We start from the raw sequence: 19,331 nt of genomic DNA on the forward strand, positions 1-19,331 counted from the left end.
CTGTAACTCAAAATGTTTTCATATATTTTAAGGAATATTTTGAGGAATATGAGGCAAAGACAGTACATACTCTGTGGCTTTCCCCTCCTCCCCCTCCATGTACCTGTGAGACACATCAGATCAGGTGTGCTTTTTCCTTCATTTCTTCCTTATTGAACGTGCTGACCTCAGCACGCAACAGTTGGGGACACATGAAGTTAATATCAGCTGATATCAAGTCAAAAAGGAAGTGTGTGTGTGTGACTCAGTGAGTGACGGTTAAAGGATAAGGTGTGCGTGATCATTTGCATGCGGGATTAAGCTTCCCTTGTAGTCTTTCATAAAGTGATACATAAACGCTGAAGGGGTATTCCCAAACAAGGGGAAAATACAGCATATTTATTTAGCAATTCTCCCCGTTACTGAAGCTAATGGAAAAAAGGAAACGATACAAAAAGAAAAACAAGTCGATGAACTTGATGTAGATTTAATTCGCGTCTTGATGGTATGAAATGAACTACAGGTCACAAGTACAGGTTTTAGCTTATGCACTTTAAGCGATATTAATTGTATTTTTTAAGTAGTTTGAGCTTTCTTCAGGCAGGCTGATATAAATGCGGTACAAATAACGTTTTTACCCAATTTAAGAATAATGACTATAAATGTCTTTTTTGTTTTGCCTTTTTCTAGGTCACCACCTACCAGCCTACTATAAATAACCAGGAATAAACGAACCGCCTGTTAAACGCGCGTTAATGGCCGCGGCATTAATACCGTGTTGTTTCCTTGTCAATCACTGGGTCGCAGGTTACTCACGATGACAGGCATAACGTACGTGAGCGCAGGAGGTTTTGTAGTAACAATGAGCACCCTGTGGATGTTATGAATGGCGACACGGTGACGTAACTGGGTGAGGAGAGCTCATAAAAGGCCACGTGAGGGCTGAAGTTACTCCAGTGACTGCGGAGCGAGGAGGTAAACACACGAGATGATCTGGACCATATTTCTGCTTGTGCAAGCTGTTCTGCTTTATTTTATTCTCACACACAGATCGAGGTAAGTCACTCTGATTCGCTTGTATTGTCCTACACACTTACTGTAAATACTGTAATATTTGCCTGCAACAAGGCGAAGTTTCTTTTTGACACTGACACTGATGAACCGTTTAATTACTTTTTATTGTCGATGTAAATTCGTGGCTGGTTGAAAATCTATTTGACGCTTGACTTCAGTTTATCAAAAATAACACTGGTGAAAATAATAATAAAGGACTCACCACGCTTTTGAATTACCAAATGTACAAATTAGCAAATCCATTTATTTCCTTAGTTCAATAGATTGTTCTTACTCCAGTCTAAAGAATGTGGTTAAACTACAACAGTGTTAAATGTAGAAATCTCCCTATAGGAAATCTCTACACCTCACTGCTTTTTGTTTTCATTTTAGACAAATACAAAACAAATCTGTGATGCAATGATCATTTAAAACTAGTCCCTGTAACTGTTCTGTTGACATTTACCTCTAAGACCATAATCTCATGATAAAAAGGTTAGTCGTGCAAACACAGACTGCCCTGTGTGCACACTGATAGAAGCTGGACGACCAAATAATAATACTGTATCAATGAGGCAGACAACAAAGGATATGAATCACTGTGTTGTGTATTGTACCTTCAGTAGTGTCCCCAGTCAGTCAGAAGGATAAAGTGTTGAACAGACAGATAATCCTCTTAAAAGTGGCAACCATTTGAAAAAAAACAAAACACAAAATCTGTTGAACTTTTTATTTGTAACTTTTTCTTTAGATCCAAGAGTGATCCACCTCTAGACAAAGGAGTTATCCCATGGTTAGGCCACGCACTTGAATTTGGAAAAGATGCCTCCAAGTTCTTGAATCGAATGAAGCGGAAACATGGCGACATTTTCACGGTGAGTAGAAGACACCTAAAGATGACGGCACATTTCACACAGCAATCTCACCTCTGTAGATATCTAGCAGTCTGTAGGCTCTTCTCCATATTAGCGTAAAAGTTTAGTTTCAAAGTTGTTTGAACTGCTCGAGTGGAAAAAAAGGAAATTTGAGCAGTAATGTGAGACAGTCCAAAGCTCTAGAACAGCTACTGAATGGACCTTGAGGTGACATTGTTTTGTCAACTGCTGAACTTAATTATGTGATGCAAATCTACAATAGATGATACTGACTGCTTGGTGGTCAGTTCTGATGCTAAATTTAGAGGGTTTGTAACAAGTCCTGTTTGTGAAGCGTGATAAAGGGCCGGGAGTTTCAAATCAGACCTGTTGTAGAATTTTTTGCTTGTTTTAATCATATAAAATTTAATCTGGAAGAGGCTAATGGTGCTACTACCTCTCCAAATGTTGCTGTAGAATACATCTTGTGTGCTCATATTCATTTCACAGCATGTCACAGATACCATCACACAGCATGGATTTACATCACTGTGATTTTCCTGAAACAAGTTTCATATTTTTTGATTGGTGGGAACAAACCGCTTTCCAAGAAATGTGAACTGGAGTTTTGTATTCATTCAAAAGATTTAAGGAATACTGCACTTCATAAGAAATCGAATAAACTGTGGTGAATTTGTTTGTTTACAAACTTCAAAATAGTACTTCAAAGTCTTGTGATATAAGATGTTATACATATTTAGTGTTTATTACTGTGTTCACTGCTTTTTATAAAACAGTTAAAGTTTTGAAGAATTGACTGCATTACTGTTTACCTGTATCTCAAACATGTTGTGCTGATGATAATATACAGGTGCGTGCTGCCGGACGTTATGTGACGGTGCTGCTGGACCCGCACTCGTACGACACGGTCATCAACGACTCGGACTCCCTGGACTTCACACGCTATGCACAGGTGCTCATGGAGAGGATCTTCAACCTGCAGCTCCCACATCACCAGCCGGCTAAAGCCAAAGCAATGATGAAAAAGTAATGTCCTTATTATTATTTTAAACTCCAAACTGAAAGCTTGTATGTTTATATTTTCAATTTCATTTCATATTAATGTAGAAGTGAAATGTGTTTGCGGAAGGTTCGTCCAGGAATAGTATCGCGGTGGATATTTCTCTTTCCATTTCTGGAAATCTATTTTTAGGGCTTCTTGTTTTGTTATTGCTCAAATGTCATCTGCACAGTTTTTGTTTATCTTGTAGAAGTAAAAGAAAATTCCAATGAGATACAGTGGCTGGCAGGCACACGTCCAAGAAAGGTTTAGAAGATTGATGTTTGGGCATAGTGCCTTCTTCAGGTTGCATCTGAGGCATATGAGCAAGCAGCTTTCCCCTCCTTTCTTTGCTCAAGTTACCACTTCACCCACATTTACTAAATGTAAAACCTGTTTTGTATTACTTCGGGGAAAATAGGTAGGGCAGCAAAGTCAACAGATAGCTTTAAATATGTGTTACACAGTTTTCACAACACCATCCATCAGAGTAGCATGATTTACATGACTCCCTTCTGTGGTACAGCAGTTGACCTTTTCTTATCTTGTCGACCTCTTGTGTCCACAGGCACTTCCTGGGTATGAATCTTGCCGTCCTCAACGGCACCATGAGCAGACACCTGCAGGACTTGCTGAAAGCTGAGATGCCCCAGAACCAGAAAGACTGGAAAGAGGAGGGACTGTTCAACTTTTCTTACAGCTTACTCTTCAAGTAAGAGATCCTCCTCCTCCTGCACACACACACACACACACACTCAACTATGTCAAAAGAAGCATGCATTCAAGTCAAAGGCCTTCAGTTAAACAGTTTACATGCCAGTCAATCCGGTGGTCCTCTGTTTGTAAACACAGCCAGGCGAACGTAGGAAGAAAAGTTGGAGGTCACCTTTCCGGTTAAACATTTTGGCCGAGCGGATGTGAATGAAAATGTAGCTGTCTTTCATGATATGAGGCATCATTAGTAAACAAAAGAGCCAGAGGATATCTGGAATGGGAAACAGTACATGATAGTAATGTTTGCTGTGACAAGGAGATGCTGCATGTGTGTGGGCCCGTGGAAGAATACCAGTTGAAAGGGGATCTCGTGTTAGAAAAACTGTGTGGGCTGGTTATCTTTCCATCAACACAAAAAAATGGCTGCTACTCATCAACCTCGGAGAGTCCCGCACATTCCCACACTTTGTAATCTCTCCTTGTGTCTGCAGGGCGGGGTACCTGTCACTGTTTGGAGGAGAACAGAACAACAACAGCACCGATCCCTCAAGTGTCTACGAGGAGTACAAGAAGTTTGAGAGTCTCTTAACCAAAATGGCAAGAGGCACGCTGAAGCCAGGTAGCGACACTGAAAACACCCCTCACAGCTTCAAAACTGCCTGCAGTTGTCTGAAAGCACTGTGACGGAATGAATGACAAAAGAAAATGTCTGACACTTAGGATGTACATCAAGTGTGGATATAGACCATCAGCATTACCAGCCATGAGTCAGGAGTGGGCGTTACGTGACTCTTCACTGTTTACATATGTCACTGTGTCTCAGCTAACATGGTGTGACTTCATCAATTGATGCTCCCTCAGATTTGTTTTGTGGTTGCCATGGCGAGTTTCACTTACTCAGTTGCTTGCATAATGTCTAGGAGCCTTTTAGTGTTTCTGAAGAGTTCACAATTCATCATCCCAGTCCTCCACAGAGTGTGATCTAACCTGCACTGGTAGCTCACCTCAGTGTCACCACACACGCCTTACAGAAACATCGTTTATAATTGCATCTGGTCCACCCATACCTCAAAGTCAGACCATTACAATATTATTGCGTACCTCCTCTAGTCCTGCCTGTCATACCTGACATAATGTTCCTCTCACACCTCCTGCGCTCAATTATATCTGTTTATGTATCTGACGTTTCATTCATTGACATTCTGATTGAGCTCAACTGTTTATGTTTTGTGTGTTTGTGTGACTCACCGGCTCACTTACTTTGTGATGTTTATCTGTGTGACAGAGGAGAAGAGGACAGCCCAGAGTGTTCGGCAGAGACTGTGGGATCTGTTGGCTCCAGCAGGTCTGACCGAGGACTCGGGGTCGAGCCCTTGGCTTCACACCTACAGGCGGCTCCTGCAGGAGGAGGGGGCCGACGAGGAGACGCAGAGGAAGGCTGTGCTGATGCAACTCTGGGCCACCCAAGTGAGTCAGATTTCAGAAGAAAAGTGTGTACAAAGCGGGAATTTTAATTGGTGATCACCTCTAGATGTTAGGCAAGTTGCCTGCTCAGACAGATGAACTTGATCCCACTGTGTCTCTGTGAGTTTGTTTCTGTCCCGCATGTCTCCAAGGCCGAGATAGAGACATAGAGGTGCAGTACTCTTGTAAGGCACATGAGTGCGCTGTTCACCTCTGCTTTCACAGCAGTTATTCTGCCTTTGAGTGGCAAAGCTGTAAAAGGGCTTCAGGAACTTAAGATAGAGGATTGTAGATAGAGAAGTTGTTGGACTTCAAAAGGCTGAATGTTGACATGACTATTTCTTGTGTGAAAATAAAAGAAATGGCAGATTTATTGATATTTTTCTCTGTCACTAGAGTACACAGTTTCTCCCACAGAATCTTTGTATGAAAACACAAATAATTTGTATAATAAGTCAAAAACCAGGTTTTGAAGAAAGGAAAATGATTGTTATTTCTACATTTCCAAGACAAAAAGTAGGTTATTGGTTTCAGTCTTGAATGGGGTTTGAGCTGCTCTTGACGTCTTACTCACATATAACTGGAATATATAACTGTATTGACTCATGCAGTCTTGCCTACAACTCTGCTGGAGGGATGTATTGCATCAAAGGCGTTAATCAGATATTTACTTCAACATTTGCCTTACCCTGCAGACTGCTTACTCATCCTTCTTTTGCACTTGTCACCGTTTGTTTTGAGTCACTTTTTGTTGTCTCTGAGTCACATTTTGAATATCCCTAAAACTTTAGTGAGAGAAAATGAACATGTATTTGCATGATGTACTTGGACATACAGAGGATTTTTTTTAAACAGTTTAAACAGTAATGTAATCACAGACAATGTTTCTAAGCTGTTTATTAAGCTCAAACATGTCTGATGAAGGCTTCCCACACTCAGGTCTGTGATACATCTGCCAAAAGTTTGCATAATGTCATGTTCCTGTGACGCATGTTTTAATGGATACACAAGTTCCATCATCAGCAGTGTTTATTTATTGTAAAGTAAGCATTCATTTCACTTTGTAGTGTATTTGCAGTGACTCAAGGGGCGATTTGTGCTAATGTATTCACTATGTTATATCTTCAGCATATTTTATGTGTCTACTCCTGGCAGACAGCACTGTGGTTTGCCGCAAAACTAAATAGCTTCAATGTCCTGCCCTTGGATGCAGGCAGATGGCAGGGTACCTCAGGTTTCCAACGGCTTTCCTTTTTAAGTAAACCATTACCGCGCTGCGCTTTGCCAGCAGTGAGACTATCCCGAGCATGGCTCCTCTCATCCCAGACACATGAGAGGAAGCCATTCTGTTTTATCTTGCCAGCACTAAAAGATTCATTAAGCTTTTTTTTATTATTTAATTGAACTTTAATTGAAATGTGTGTTTTGTTGCAACTCTAACAAAAGATACACATGAGTACTGTGGGTGTCATGTGATTTTCATATTTTATGATACCAAATAGCCACCTGCGCTGTCACTATGCAACGCCAGAGTGAGAGAGACAACTTTATCATTGTCATCATGTGAGCCTTTGTTTGTTTCCAGGGTAATGTTGGTCCTGCTGCGTTTTGGCTGTTGGGCTACTTGTTGACAAATCCTGAGGCTCTGACAGCGGTGAGGAGGGAGATGGAAACCTCAGAGGCCTCTCTACTGGACAGACCTGTGAACACCCCTGTGTTTGGTGAGGACTTGATCCCAGCTTGTGTAAACAGAGACACATTTATTGGCAATAGGTTGTTGCTATTGTCAGAAAGAGGAGGTAGAAACAAAAGTATGGATTCACTTTTTTTTTCAGAACGCAGCATATACTGTAGTCTAGAGAATGAAATCTGGATTAATACAGATTATGTACACATATAGTCCACAAGTATGCCAAAGAATGATGGAAAACATATTTAATCAAGACATTGGGAGTGTATAAATCCAAATAGGCATGGTGTACAGTATGAAAAAGACCACATTAATTACAAATCCATAAAAAAAGTAGAGAAATACTGCAGAAATATTTGTGCTGTTATTAACAACATTTCTTTCTGCCCCCTCCCAGATAGTGCCTTGGAAGAGACACTTAGACTCACTGCTGCCCCCTTCATCACCAGAGAGGTAGTGCAGGAAAAGACCCTCCACATGGCTGATGGCCAAGAGTACCTGCTGAGGAAAGGAGACAGGGTGTGTTTGTTCCCCTTCAACAGCCCTCAGATGGACCCTGAGATTTACCAAGAGCCACAGGTTTGTTGTCCTGTTTTGTTAAATATAATGGCTTTCCTGTTTCTAACCTCTTTGCTTAATCAAAACCTTCCTGTGCTGCCAACAGGAATAGTAGTAATTGTCTTTGGGACGAGTTGGAGGCAGATTTAAGTGTAATTAGTGTAGTTGTTTATGTAAGGTGGAAACAACGCCTACACAAAGCTGACCCGGTATTACCCAGTGAGAGGTCAAACCCAGAGCTGTTGACCATTGAGGGATTAGCCGAGCACGAGAACAGAAACACAGCTAATAGGCGTGGGAAGGACATTGCACTTAGGCTGCATTAACAAACTCTGTCCAGCAGAAATTAGACGAACAAACAGACATTCGACTGTTTGTTTAAAGTTGATTTTCATAGATAAATCTATCCTTTTCTAATTGCATCTAATGTCTCCTAAAATAAAATGTGTTTCCTTTCCAGAAATATAAGTACGATCGCTTCCTGAATGAAGATGGATCAGTGAAGAGAGATTTTTATAAAGGAGGGAGGCGACTGAAATATTACACCATGCCATGGGGTGCAGGCACCAATGGCTGTGTGGGAAAGCAGTTTGCCATCAATACCATCAGACAGTGAGTGTCCTAGAATCAGTGCATCATATAACTTGACAATCGGTTAAATCCTCAAAATGTTCCACACCGGAGGAGTTTGTTACCTTAATTAATAATTATTCATAATAATTAATGTTACTTTAATTTCTGCTTGAATGTTCTAATTTCATGATTCATCTGTGTTTGCTCTTCAGGTTTGTTTACATGGTGTTGACTAACTACGATTTGGAGCTGTGTGACCCAAATGCTCAGATGCCGGAGGTAAATGCCAGTCGTTATGGATTTGGGATGCTACAACCAGAGGGGGACATGCTTGTCCGATATAAACCCAGGAATGCACACTAGGACTTTGAAAAACCAGCAGAAAACATATCTTGTATGCACATTTCAACACATGCACATTGTTTATAGTGTCAATATGCCCTTTGTACTTTTGTATTCTATATTTATATTACACAGTATGCAATTATTTTGTTATTTATCAATAAATTTAAATAATACATTGTGCGTAGTTGTCAAATTTCTTTGAGATTTTTGTTTAAAATGCTCTTCACATGTGATTTTTAGGAGTTGAAAAAGTTAAGCTTCGGAGCATCTGTATGTTAAATAGAGAACATGAGTGCAATGAGGGGGCTTCCTGTACTGTAAACAGAGCCGGGCCACACATCTGTCACGCTGACACATGCCCTGCTGTTTGCAGAGTGAAGCTGAGTGGAAAGTTTAGATTTACATGTCGTTTGGAAAGCAACTGATCCCTCCCTAGCAGGAGCAGATCCACCATAGACCACAGATTGTAAGGTACGTGAAGGAACAACAAAGAACACGCTGTTATTTCTACTCACATTTGAGCATTTCACGTCAGTTTACATCATGTCTAAAAGATACATACAAAAGTTAGGACACAGTCATGGACAAAATCAGCTAAGACAGTTGATATTGTATTTTTACCATCCAGGGAAAACTAAGATCACTATAATATTCCTAGGAAGTCTTACAGTCTGCCTTTAATAGATTGTGTGGTATTCTTTTATCACCTAATCCTATAGGGACATGTGGTGTGTTCAGTGGCCTTACTTTAAAGTTGAGCTCAAATAATCCTGGTAGAATTACAGTTTTGGTGTAATAGTTATGGGCCTATAGCACCTTCATAAAATCCAGTATAAGATCCAGTTCTGGCAGAGGATGCCTGTAACACTGCTGCACAAAGCTCGCTGGCTCTGTGAGGGTTAAACTCATCACAGGCTGCAGCCGCTGGAGGAGCCTGAGTGAAGTCAGCCCCTGCAGGATCCCGTTCACAGTCACAGGCGCCGGCCGGCCAGCAGGCACTCACACTGTGAGCAGGCAGAGGAAGCAGAAGAGAGCCACCGAGACTATTCCCGGCGACTCTCTCAGGAGTCTACTTGTTGATTCGCCCCCGGGAGGGAGGCGGTGGTGTGGACTGGACGCGGTGATGTCTGTGTAAAGCAAATTATATTTTTCAACATGTCGCCACGTAGCTCATGATGCCTCCATCAGCTCCCAGCAGAGCGCCGGAGACCTGGACGGACATAAGAAGTTTTAACGCGTTTACTCTTGAAATGTTGCTGATGTCCGTCCATGAGGTGAAACGGGATATAAGGAAGACACGTATGTACCACGTTTCTTTATTCGGTCTGAATCTATTTTTGGCTTCATTTGTATAGGCAGTGTGCTTTTACAGCCCACTTGGTTTCACTTTGATATTATTTGTCCTGTCTCTGTTTGGCGTGGCTGGCCATCACTACAGGCTGTACTAGTTTGACTGCCAGCTCATGCAGGTGTATTTATATATTCCACCAAAATGCAGTCGTGTTGCATGACTCAGATATGCGCAAAAGAATGTAATAATTGTGGCATGTTAGCCTCGGCTGAAATGAACTTTACAGCCCATATCGGTGTAAACGCGCTTTTGAAAGTCGACGTGACAAAACATAACTGCATCTGACTTGTAAGGGCAGACCACAGGCTGGTCTTAGGGGGATGATAGAATGTGTTATGGGCTCTTAATCAAAGTTGATAATCGGTGTTAGCATTAGTCCAGCTTAACATCCCTCTGGAGAACACTTGGGCAACACATCCACGTCCTGTGAAAACGCTGATTGATCGCCGTCCCGCCCGAGATGACACGTTTCAGCACCGCAGTCCGTGGACAGCGACAGACGGCCGGTCTGTAAATAAGCGTCAACCGGCGGGCGTTTCAGCACCGGACAGCGCTCACAAGTCCAGTTTATCATTGGCCCGCACCCCCCCCCCCCCCCCCCGCCCCCCTCCTCACCGCCTCCCTTGTCAGCAAGAAAAGCGGCTGTGCCTGTTAAAGCTGATTAAAATATCTATTTGCTTCTCTGATGAGTGGATAAACCACCTGACATTGCTACTGTAGGACACCGGCACTGGCTGTTCAACAGCGCCTAAAATAATTTCATATTTCTTCTTTTATTACAGTCACAAGAAGAAGCGAGGAGGGACCCTGATGCGGTCTTCTACAGGACCATGTCTTCTTAATCTACCGGGCTGTCTCTTCCAGTCTTTCCAAGTGACCGAGTGACTTGAGTGAAGATGATCAAAGCGGGGTCTCGGTCGGCCACCTCGCTGCCGCCGGACACGATGGACATCATCCGCAGCAAGACCCACACCCGCCGAGTGAGGCTCAACGTCGGGGGCCTTCTCCACGAAGTCCTGTGGAGGACCCTGGACCGGCTGCCCCGCACAAGACTGGGCAAACTGAGAGACTGCAACACCCACGACTCTATCATGGAGATATGCGACGACTACAGCTTGGATAACAGCGAGTACTTCTTCGACAGGCACCCCGGCGCCTTCACCTCCATCCTGAACTTCTACCGCACCGGGAAGTTGCACATGATGGAGGAGATGTGCGCCCTCTCGTTCAGCCAAGAGCTGGACTTCTGGGGCATCGACGAGATCTACCTGGAGTCCTGCTGCCAGGCCAGGTATCACCAGAAAAAGGAGCAGATGAACGAGGAGCTCAAAAGAGAGGCCGAGAACATGAGGGAGAGGGTAGGAGAGGAGTTCACGACCACGTGTTGTTCCGAAAAGAGGAAGAAACTCTGGGACCTCTTGGAGAAGCCAAGCTCATCGTTTGCTGCTAAGGTACAACTCAGCTTTTCTTATTGCCACACTGCCAGGGCAGATCAAGTGAAAGTAGTAGGTAACCTGAGAGAGGGTTGGCGTATAGGCAACAGGCCCATATTACTTAAGTTTTAAATGATGTCTACATCAAGAGGTGGAGGGAAGGTTGCTGAGAAGAGTTTGGTCCCAATGATTAGGGTTTAAATTTAGACACGAGTTCAACGAGAAAAAGGGGGAGACATTTTAGTACAACATCCAGAGCAAGCACGAATCTCTCTTTGAGACTGGCTTGATCTGATGTCTGACTTCCTTTTAACCTGAACCGGTGCTTTTAATCTGTCACTTTCAGCTGCTGAAAGCACAGGAGGGAGAGCGAGAATGAGAGGCAGACAGAGAGAAAGATGTTGTTGTTGTTGTACTCGGAGGTGAACGTCAAAGCTGTCGGCAAAGTTTTGCCTATTCATCAGCGTGTATTGAATAGCATGACTTTGGAAACTAATTTTGTTACTCCACTCAAGTCAGTGATCTTAACTAGGTGTACTTTCCTGAGAAGAAAAGACTCGGGTGCTCTTTTTCTGGCGAGTCAATAACCCCCACCCACCCCACCCCTTTTTTTTGTTTGTGCATGACAGCCTTCATTGTCTCCCTTTATTGCTTTCAGTCAGATACTTGTTCCCAAGCCAGCATTGTCTGGAGGCTAGTCTCTTGGGGTAATTATTGAATGTTTGTTTTTCACTGGCAACACCAGAGAGGATGAAAAGATTGACACTTATTATTAGAGTTTAATCCATGTCAGGACTGCAAGAAACTCTACTGCACAAAATATATTTTTAGACCATCACATAAACCCCCCCATCCTTTTCTCTCAACAGTCATTCCCTCTTGGCTTCATTAGCCACCCCTGCCTCATTTCCAGTCCAGTATTCAATCATCCCGCCCATTACCAGACTCATAGCTCACACTCCAGGAACAAGAGTACTTCACATTGCTAGATCAATGGATATAGTCATGTTAACAGCATTTTTAAGTGAACTGACTTTGTGGAAGATGTGACTGGGTCAATATTCAATTAAAAAATGTTTAAGAAAAAACGACCCAGTCGCGTACCAATACAACAACTGTTTGGGGAATCTGCAGCATTAAGAGATGTTGCCCTTTTCAGTCCCTCTACATTTAGCAGAGAGAGTGAAAATGCACAAATGATGTGCTACACTTCCAGTGAGCCTGTCAAGCTTTTATTTCCACATACAATTTAAAGTATTTTCACCATGTGTCATTGGTGTACCAGTCACATTTGTGTGCACAGAAATATGTTAGACCTCCAGTGGCATGTCTGGTACTCCAGCCACACAAGATATCAGGGTCGAATCATTACTCAAAGAAATTTCAAACACCTCCTTGAACAGGAGTTCCTGCATAATTTATTCAGCTCATTTATTGAAAGAACCTGCTCCATTTCTCATCTGATTTTTCTTAATTATCCAATCACATTGCTTAAAGACATACTATATTTAAGACACTCAGTGGCCCTCGGTTGTCTCTTGAGCTTTCTGAAACCATTAATTACACAGATGAAGCATCCTCCAACACCAGGTCCTTTGGTATTCATGGTGACTGGTACGTGATTCAATCAAAATCTTCTAAACCAGCAGAGGGAGCTTCACCTGATCCCTCTGCTCCCTTGAGGAGTAGCAAATATCCTTTTCGGCAATCACTGTAGATCAATGTAGAGGGTCCTCTCTGAGTTCACTAGGTACACCAAGCTAAATCTACTGCAATCTAATACAAACGCCCTGCAGTGACTACTATCCTGATGGTGTTTATTTAACTCTCAGGCCATTTTGAAAGATGTAATCTGTGGTGGATTTAAACCAATCAGACCATAACATCAGTCACTACCCTTTTAAAATAATAAATCATTTTTACCAAAGGCACCATTTTCATATTGTTGGTCATAGTGTTTTATTTAATAAGAAACTTATTGTTGTGGATTGTTGTTGATAAAAGCTGGTTTATTGCATCTAATAACTCAGACTATTGTTGCTGATATTAAATCAGCCCCCCTTAAAAATCACAATGGGGTTCCTCAAGGGTGTATTCTGGGACATCTGTTATTGCCTATATATGTATATTAATTTAAAAAATCAAAATTTCCACTAAACACACATTTTCATGCCGATGACACCATCTTGTGTACACCAGCAAGTATTTGAAAATGTGCTTTTGATGTTCTTCATGCATTTCTCATGAATGTAATTTGTTTTAAATGTTTCTAAATGTGTTTTGTTCACACAGACACATTCTGCTGTTATTCATCTATTTAACTATCTTGCTATTCAAACGTATACCAGTAATAAAATAGTAATAAAACCTAGGAATGTGGCTGGGTAGAAATCTTTTTTTTTTTTTTTTAATCCAGCTCCAATGTAAAATAAATATATATATAAAATAAATATATTAATATAGATATAAGTATATGCAAATCACGAAAAATATAAAGTATGTTTTCTTTTGAAAGCGTTATACAATTGATCCAGATATGATCTGATGGTTCAGTATGATTTGTGCTCTCATATTGATCATTCTACCATACAATGACCTAACATGGTCTACAGACATGATACAGAGAAAATACAACATTTGTTCATGTGAGAGACATAACAATGATGAAGACGGATAATTTCTGTCTTTTCTTTTCTAGGCTTTTCTCTAAAAACTTTAACAATAACCTCAATCTTTCTTTGCTCATAAAAGCAATTAAACACTGCACCACTTCACAGAGCTGGCCAGCCTTTACTAGATATTACATTTGTGAATACTGGACACAGAGAAACCACCTTGGAGTATTATGGAACTAATTACAGCCTTTGAAAGTAGATTATTATATGATATGATATCTTGTTGGATGATTTAAATGTTTTAATTACTGGCTTAGTTAATAATACTTCAGCTTGTTCCTGAATTCTGTTATCTGTGTTTGAATGTCATCCTTGATTTTGCAGTTCTCTGGTTTCTTTTTAAACACAAACCTGATTTCGGTGAGAGAGGTGAGAATATTTACTCGGCTCTGCTGCTGTTCACTGAGCTCACAGGACTAGAAATTATGAAATAAAAGGTCAGGAGCGTGACCAAATAACAATCTTCTTTTTAATTAAAACAATGTTTACTTTGCAGATTCATGATAGGCTCAAGACATGGTCCATAGCACAATCATTAATGAATAATCAGCTCCATTTTGCATTTATGCAATATTTTATTTTAATTATTACACATCAGTTTTAAAACAAAATGTTAACAAGCACAATTTCCACCTCATGAAATACCTCTAGGTGCTTTACATTATTGTACATTTCAGCACTGGCTCATGTCTCATCTGTCATTCAGCTTGAATTTCTTTACACAGTCAAACAGATGAATAGGATTGATGTCCTTCTCACATGGTCATACTGGCATTTAAGATCTTTTCCTCAGCTAAACACTCACAAGTACATGCTGTACAGTTTGTACAATTTAGGGCCACTGAAACTTCTGAATGAGAGGGTAGGGAAGCAGGCGTTGTTTGACAAATGGGGCCATTTCCTCGCGGTTTGGTTTTCCATACGAGACAGAAAACAGTAAAAATGTCAGATTGAGGTTAAATGGTAACCATTAAATGCAGTCTTGTTTCTGAGGCTTAATTGAAGAGTTGCATCGGTGAAATTGCTTGTTCCCAAACACATATTCCGCCTCATTTATTCTTCCAGTGCTGATGAAATTTTAATTGCACATTAATAACGCTTGACTTAATGCCGGAGAGAGAAGGTGTGATCCACCATATCTATAGCTCCAGATGTCACCTCATCCTGGACCTTTTGGAGTTATAACCTCCCCAAAAATACACATAGGCGCCAACGCTTGCTCTTGGGCAAGCCATTTTTCTTGTCAAAGCAGCAGTGAAGGACGCCCTGCGTTCAGCCAGTCTGTCTTTCTTCTTGGGAGCGTTGAGGTGTTACTGAATAGTTTTAGACCCACTTGAGTCTGCGTTTCCACCACAGGTCAGCCCATGAATTATTTAGAATATAACAATAACACCAATATGGACTCATGGAAACACACAGGAAAAACGTGCAGGTCATCATTTCATCAATAAAAGATAAGCTCTTGTTGATACAGAACAGCATGTGCTGAATGCCTATGTTGTCATTTTTAGCGTGGCCCAGTGGGAGGAGAGGGTAAGTGGGTTGTGAATGAAACCAGCCAGTGCAATACAGCATGTCTCAGCACGCCTCTGCTGCTCAATTCTCCCTAAGGTGCAGTTCAGTCTCTGAAGGAAGCGTGTAAATCACACTCCCAGGGGTTTGGCATTAGAACCGCCATTGTTGTAAACTCTAAAAGTGACTTTATTTAAATGCCCTGAAAACCTGTTTCCTCAATCAGTTTGCTGTGTGATGGAGTCGTACATGAAAACTACATTTTCTTCCAAAGTTAGACCAGGTTTAGTTATTTCACAAGAGATCTCTGCCTGTTTGTTTGTTTTTCTGTGCTCTTCTAACTGGTTTTGAAAAGGGGCGAGGATCAGTTACAAAAGGTGATGTCATGCACCAATCAGGATTCAGCAAAATTTGAATGTATGATGACAGTTGTGAGGTTGGTAGCTTATGTTGACAGGCCCCTATCAATCAAATCTGATGAAATATTTTGAACTTTGATTGTTACTTATTCACTCACGAATGATGTATTGTATAATTATATTATATTATTTTTGAACACTTAAGATTTCAAACTGAGTTTCAGGCGCATTAAACATGACTGAATTTTAGGCAGTTTCAAAGAAAGTTTCACCAAAGTGGTGACACATAGTTGTAGGTCTTAGTATTTGTATAATATAGAGTTATATTACAATGTTAGAACACATTATTACCAGATTATCCCAAGAAATATACCTCGTAGTTAACCTCAAATATCTCACACAGTGGAGGCATCCAGAACTTAGATGAAATTAGACTTTTTTAGTTGGGTATGTTTTTTTAGTTCATATGAATTAGTTAGAATTAAAAGATAACTCTTTTAATGCCTTCGTTTTGTTTTAGGATTGTAGGTATAAGCAACATCTCAGAGTTTAGAAAGATGAGAAAGCAAATATGTATGTTGTGTGAAAAAAGTTAAAATTGTATTGATTGATTGTATGTGCATTTAATTTACAACATATAACACACAACACAAGAAAATAGAGACGCAACATAGACAATCACACACACACACACACACACACAGACAAACATTGTATTGATAATCCACTCCTGGTTTGGGATGGGATGGAGGATCTTGTGAGATATTGAAAACACAAATTCATATTGTAAAGTCAACTACAAAGCCCAGGAATGTACAGTAGGCATTATGTTTTACAATACAACTTAATAGCAAGTTTGATTGACCATAATGACTTACAGACTGGATAGGAGCAGGGTCTGATTGTTAAGTTTTTCAGAGTCTGAAAAGTGATGTTGACACATACAGCTGTCACTTGACAGACTTTTTTTTGACACTTCTGCACTCTGGGAATTTGAATTCCTACCTCCTAAAAGCCTTGCAGCGCTCTCTCTACCCTCTGAAGCTCTGGTCCAGAACAGGATACTGAGCTATAAAAACTGACACTTCGTTCTTTCGCCTTGGCAGAGGCCGTTTGAACTAATTGCATGGAAACTTCTCCTCTCAGTGGGCGAGAGACAGCCATGACTGGAGGCAGTCAACTGCACTTTTTTTTACCACACATCAGATATGCCCGACTTCACTGTAAGCACTTTGCTGTGTTGCTTGTGAAGCCTGAGATTACTCTGTGTATCCAGGCTGAGTGGATATCGGGGTGGTGATATCCACTGTGTTCTGTTACCTGCTGCACGTTCACCCCATACGGCCTGGCAGGCGACTTTTTGTAAGAATGGGAGGAAATCGATGGCAAAGACATTAAGATGTAAGGCAAGCTGGGGTGAGGGAGGACACACCCTGACCAGCCATTAGAGAAGGACTGAGGACGTGTGACTTCCCACGGACCACTGCCTGCTGATAGCTCTGCATGAGGGAGTGCAGTCACTCGTGCTAACCTCCAGTGCTGTGTTACGGGGTGTGCAGTGAGACCAGAGGAGATGCAGTCACTATGATTTTATGGTCTCTGTTGTTATTTTCAGCAGTGGCTTCCAAGTAATGGAGCTGAGAGTTTCCTCTGTCTCTTTGTGTTTCTGTCTCTTGTTCCCTCCTCACCTTTGTCTTACAGTATTTGTTTGTGTGTGTGTGTGTGTGTGTGTGTGTGTGTGTGTGTGTGTGTGTGTGTGTGTGTGTGTGTGTGTGTGTGTGCTAATAGCCAGGCATGGGGCTGTCATACAGAATATATTTTATGAGTTGTTTTCAAGGGTTGTTGCTGGGTGACAGCAACTCTTCCTTTGTGCTTAGGTAAGCTTTGAATAGCCATAAATCAGTGGCACACAGTCTCCCAGCTGCCAGACTGCTTGCAGTGCCAAGTATTGCCAAGTGGGCTGTTTGGCAGATTGAACCAAAAGTCTCGTCCTTGCTCTCTTATCATCTCATCTCCCTGTTTCTGTTTTCTTCTATTGTACTCCCTCCTCTCATTATTCAAGTCCAAGTAACCTAATCAGCATGTAAGCACTCATTATTGCACAGATTCTAATTAAAGGTAGAAAGAACTCTATAAATATATTTGTGTTAGTCATCTAAATGCAAAGAGTTAAAGCAAAAGCAAAAACCAAATGCAAAGTTATCCTCATATTCCATAGCATCCACTTGAAGTTCCTTTTCTAGCTTTTTAGTCAGCTCTCAGACCAACAGCTCCTTATGCACCCACATTTATTATTAATTAGCCATATTCAAAAAATAAATACATTTTTTTTATAGTTTATAGGTTTAATCTATACAAACTACACACAGTATCCATATACTGACATGCACTTTTTGTTTTTACTAATGCCACCAGCCATTTTTAATGCCTGCAGACTTTCCATACTTTTTTTTTTACACTTTGGAGTCTGTTGACAGCAGTTACAGCCACAGATGTAAAGGTTGGCACTTTGAAAGGCTTTGGTTGGAACAGCAAAGTGTTAGCATGCTTTCCTGTTTAGTTTTCTGCTGAGGTTTATTTCATGATATCTGTCTTCAGCTTCATCTTCTACACATGGAGAACGTCTTTGTGCAGCCATACAGACTCTAATGAAACTCTGCTCCAAACCGAGAGATACATTAGCATTATTGATTTAAAACATGCCTTTGATGCTGTAACACATGAATGGAAATTCACCTAAGGAAGTCACACATCCCACCAGAGTGGCTGCTAATCGATGGAGAAAATCTGTCCATCTGTGAACTGCAGAGACGAGGATTAAATTGTTTGTGTGGCAGTTAGAGTGTCTTCTATGTTCTATGTGCATCTGGTTGGCTGATATTTTCTCAGAAACTTCAAAGACTTATGTTGTATTGGAGCCAGTTTCTTATAATTGGACCTTTCTTCAGGCTTCTTCATTAAGCTCCTACTGAAAACTACATTACTACTCTCCAGTATATTGAGATCTCCAAGAAATGTACTGTTAATGGATAGGAACTGAAGTTTTATCCAGGTGCTTCTCTTTCATTTCCTCAGAAATGACCAACGAGCGCTGTTTCGAAGAACAGGACTCTGTTCCTGTGGTCTTTAAATTACTTCCTTCACTGACGGAGGTGTTGTGTTACCAGCATGGGCAGACCGCTCACTTTGCCTGCCAGCTACTGTCTTCTCCTTCTGGACCTCTTTTATGTGACTACTTAAATGACCTATACATTATTTCCTCTCCCCTGAGTGGCTGTAAATTGGTTCACAGATTTTGAACATTGTAGGCTGGTGAAAAACATGCCTGAAAATATTACATTTTGGAGAAAACAAAGTCTTCATGTGCGTTTAAACAGCTATAATTTCAGTTAGGCCATGCAGGGGCATGGGGGGAGGGTTATATAGGATTAGGGGTTGTGTAGCATGAAATTCTCCATCTGAAGTTATAATATGGAAATGATCAAATTTGGAGTTTTGAGGTTTTCACATGAAAATATGTTAAATTAGAAGCTCCCTTTAATTAAAAAGCATTTTCATACGCACAGTGTCTCACTCTTAAAGCATCTATAAAATAATATTTTTCTATTTTCTGTGGATCAAATTGGTAAAAGTGCATGTGAAAGGGGTCGCTCGTGATGATGAACCCACAGAAAGTTCCCCTCAGCTCTACAGAGTGTTTTAGCATCTTTC

General features: G+C 41.0%; 2 protein-coding genes across 2 annotated transcripts in view; both read left to right on the forward strand.

The window, feature by feature from the left end:
• The first annotated feature begins 947 nt into the window (after positions 1-947).
• Positions 948-8,463, forward strand: LOC139282307 (prostacyclin synthase-like). The gene is made up of 10 exons (XM_070901926.1): positions 948-1,035; positions 1,784-1,907; positions 2,758-2,933; positions 3,515-3,658; positions 4,152-4,279; positions 4,946-5,127; positions 6,710-6,845; positions 7,212-7,393; positions 7,833-7,984; positions 8,158-8,463. Exons 1-10 carry the CDS (start codon positions 968-970, stop codon positions 8,306-8,308), a joined length of 1,443 nt encoding a protein of 480 aa, XP_070758027.1. The 5' UTR covers positions 948-967; the 3' UTR covers positions 8,309-8,463.
• A 1,809-nt stretch (positions 8,464-10,272) lies between these two features.
• Positions 10,273-19,331, forward strand: part of LOC139282306 (potassium voltage-gated channel subfamily B member 1-like) — a 32,421-nt gene continuing 23,362 nt past the window's right edge. Inside the window, exons 1-2 of the mRNA XM_070901925.1 lie at positions 10,273-10,285; positions 10,533-11,092. Of these exons, the coding sequence (XP_070758026.1) occupies positions 10,538-11,092 (555 nt within the window). The 5' untranslated portion in view covers positions 10,273-10,285; positions 10,533-10,537. The remainder of the gene's footprint in view (positions 10,286-10,532; positions 11,093-19,331) is intronic.

This window comes from Enoplosus armatus, chromosome 3 (genome assembly GCF_043641665.1).
Source record: "Enoplosus armatus isolate fEnoArm2 chromosome 3, fEnoArm2.hap1, whole genome shotgun sequence".
In the NCBI taxonomy this organism is placed as follows: domain Eukaryota; kingdom Metazoa; phylum Chordata; class Actinopteri; order Centrarchiformes; family Enoplosidae; genus Enoplosus; species Enoplosus armatus.

Excerpts from the sequence above, each read along its gene's own strand:
- LOC139282307 (XM_070901926.1), top strand. The coding sequence starts at position 968 with ATGATCTGGACCATATTTCTGCTTGTGCAAGCTGTTCTGCTTTATTTT. Across the intron at positions 1,036-1,783 it reads ATTCTCACACACAGATCGAG|ATCCAAGAGTGATCCACCTC; the intron begins GTAAGTCACTCT and ends CTTTTTCTTTAG. Across the intron at positions 4,280-4,945 it reads AAGAGGCACGCTGAAGCCAG|AGGAGAAGAGGACAGCCCAG; the intron begins GTAGCGACACTG and ends TCTGTGTGACAG.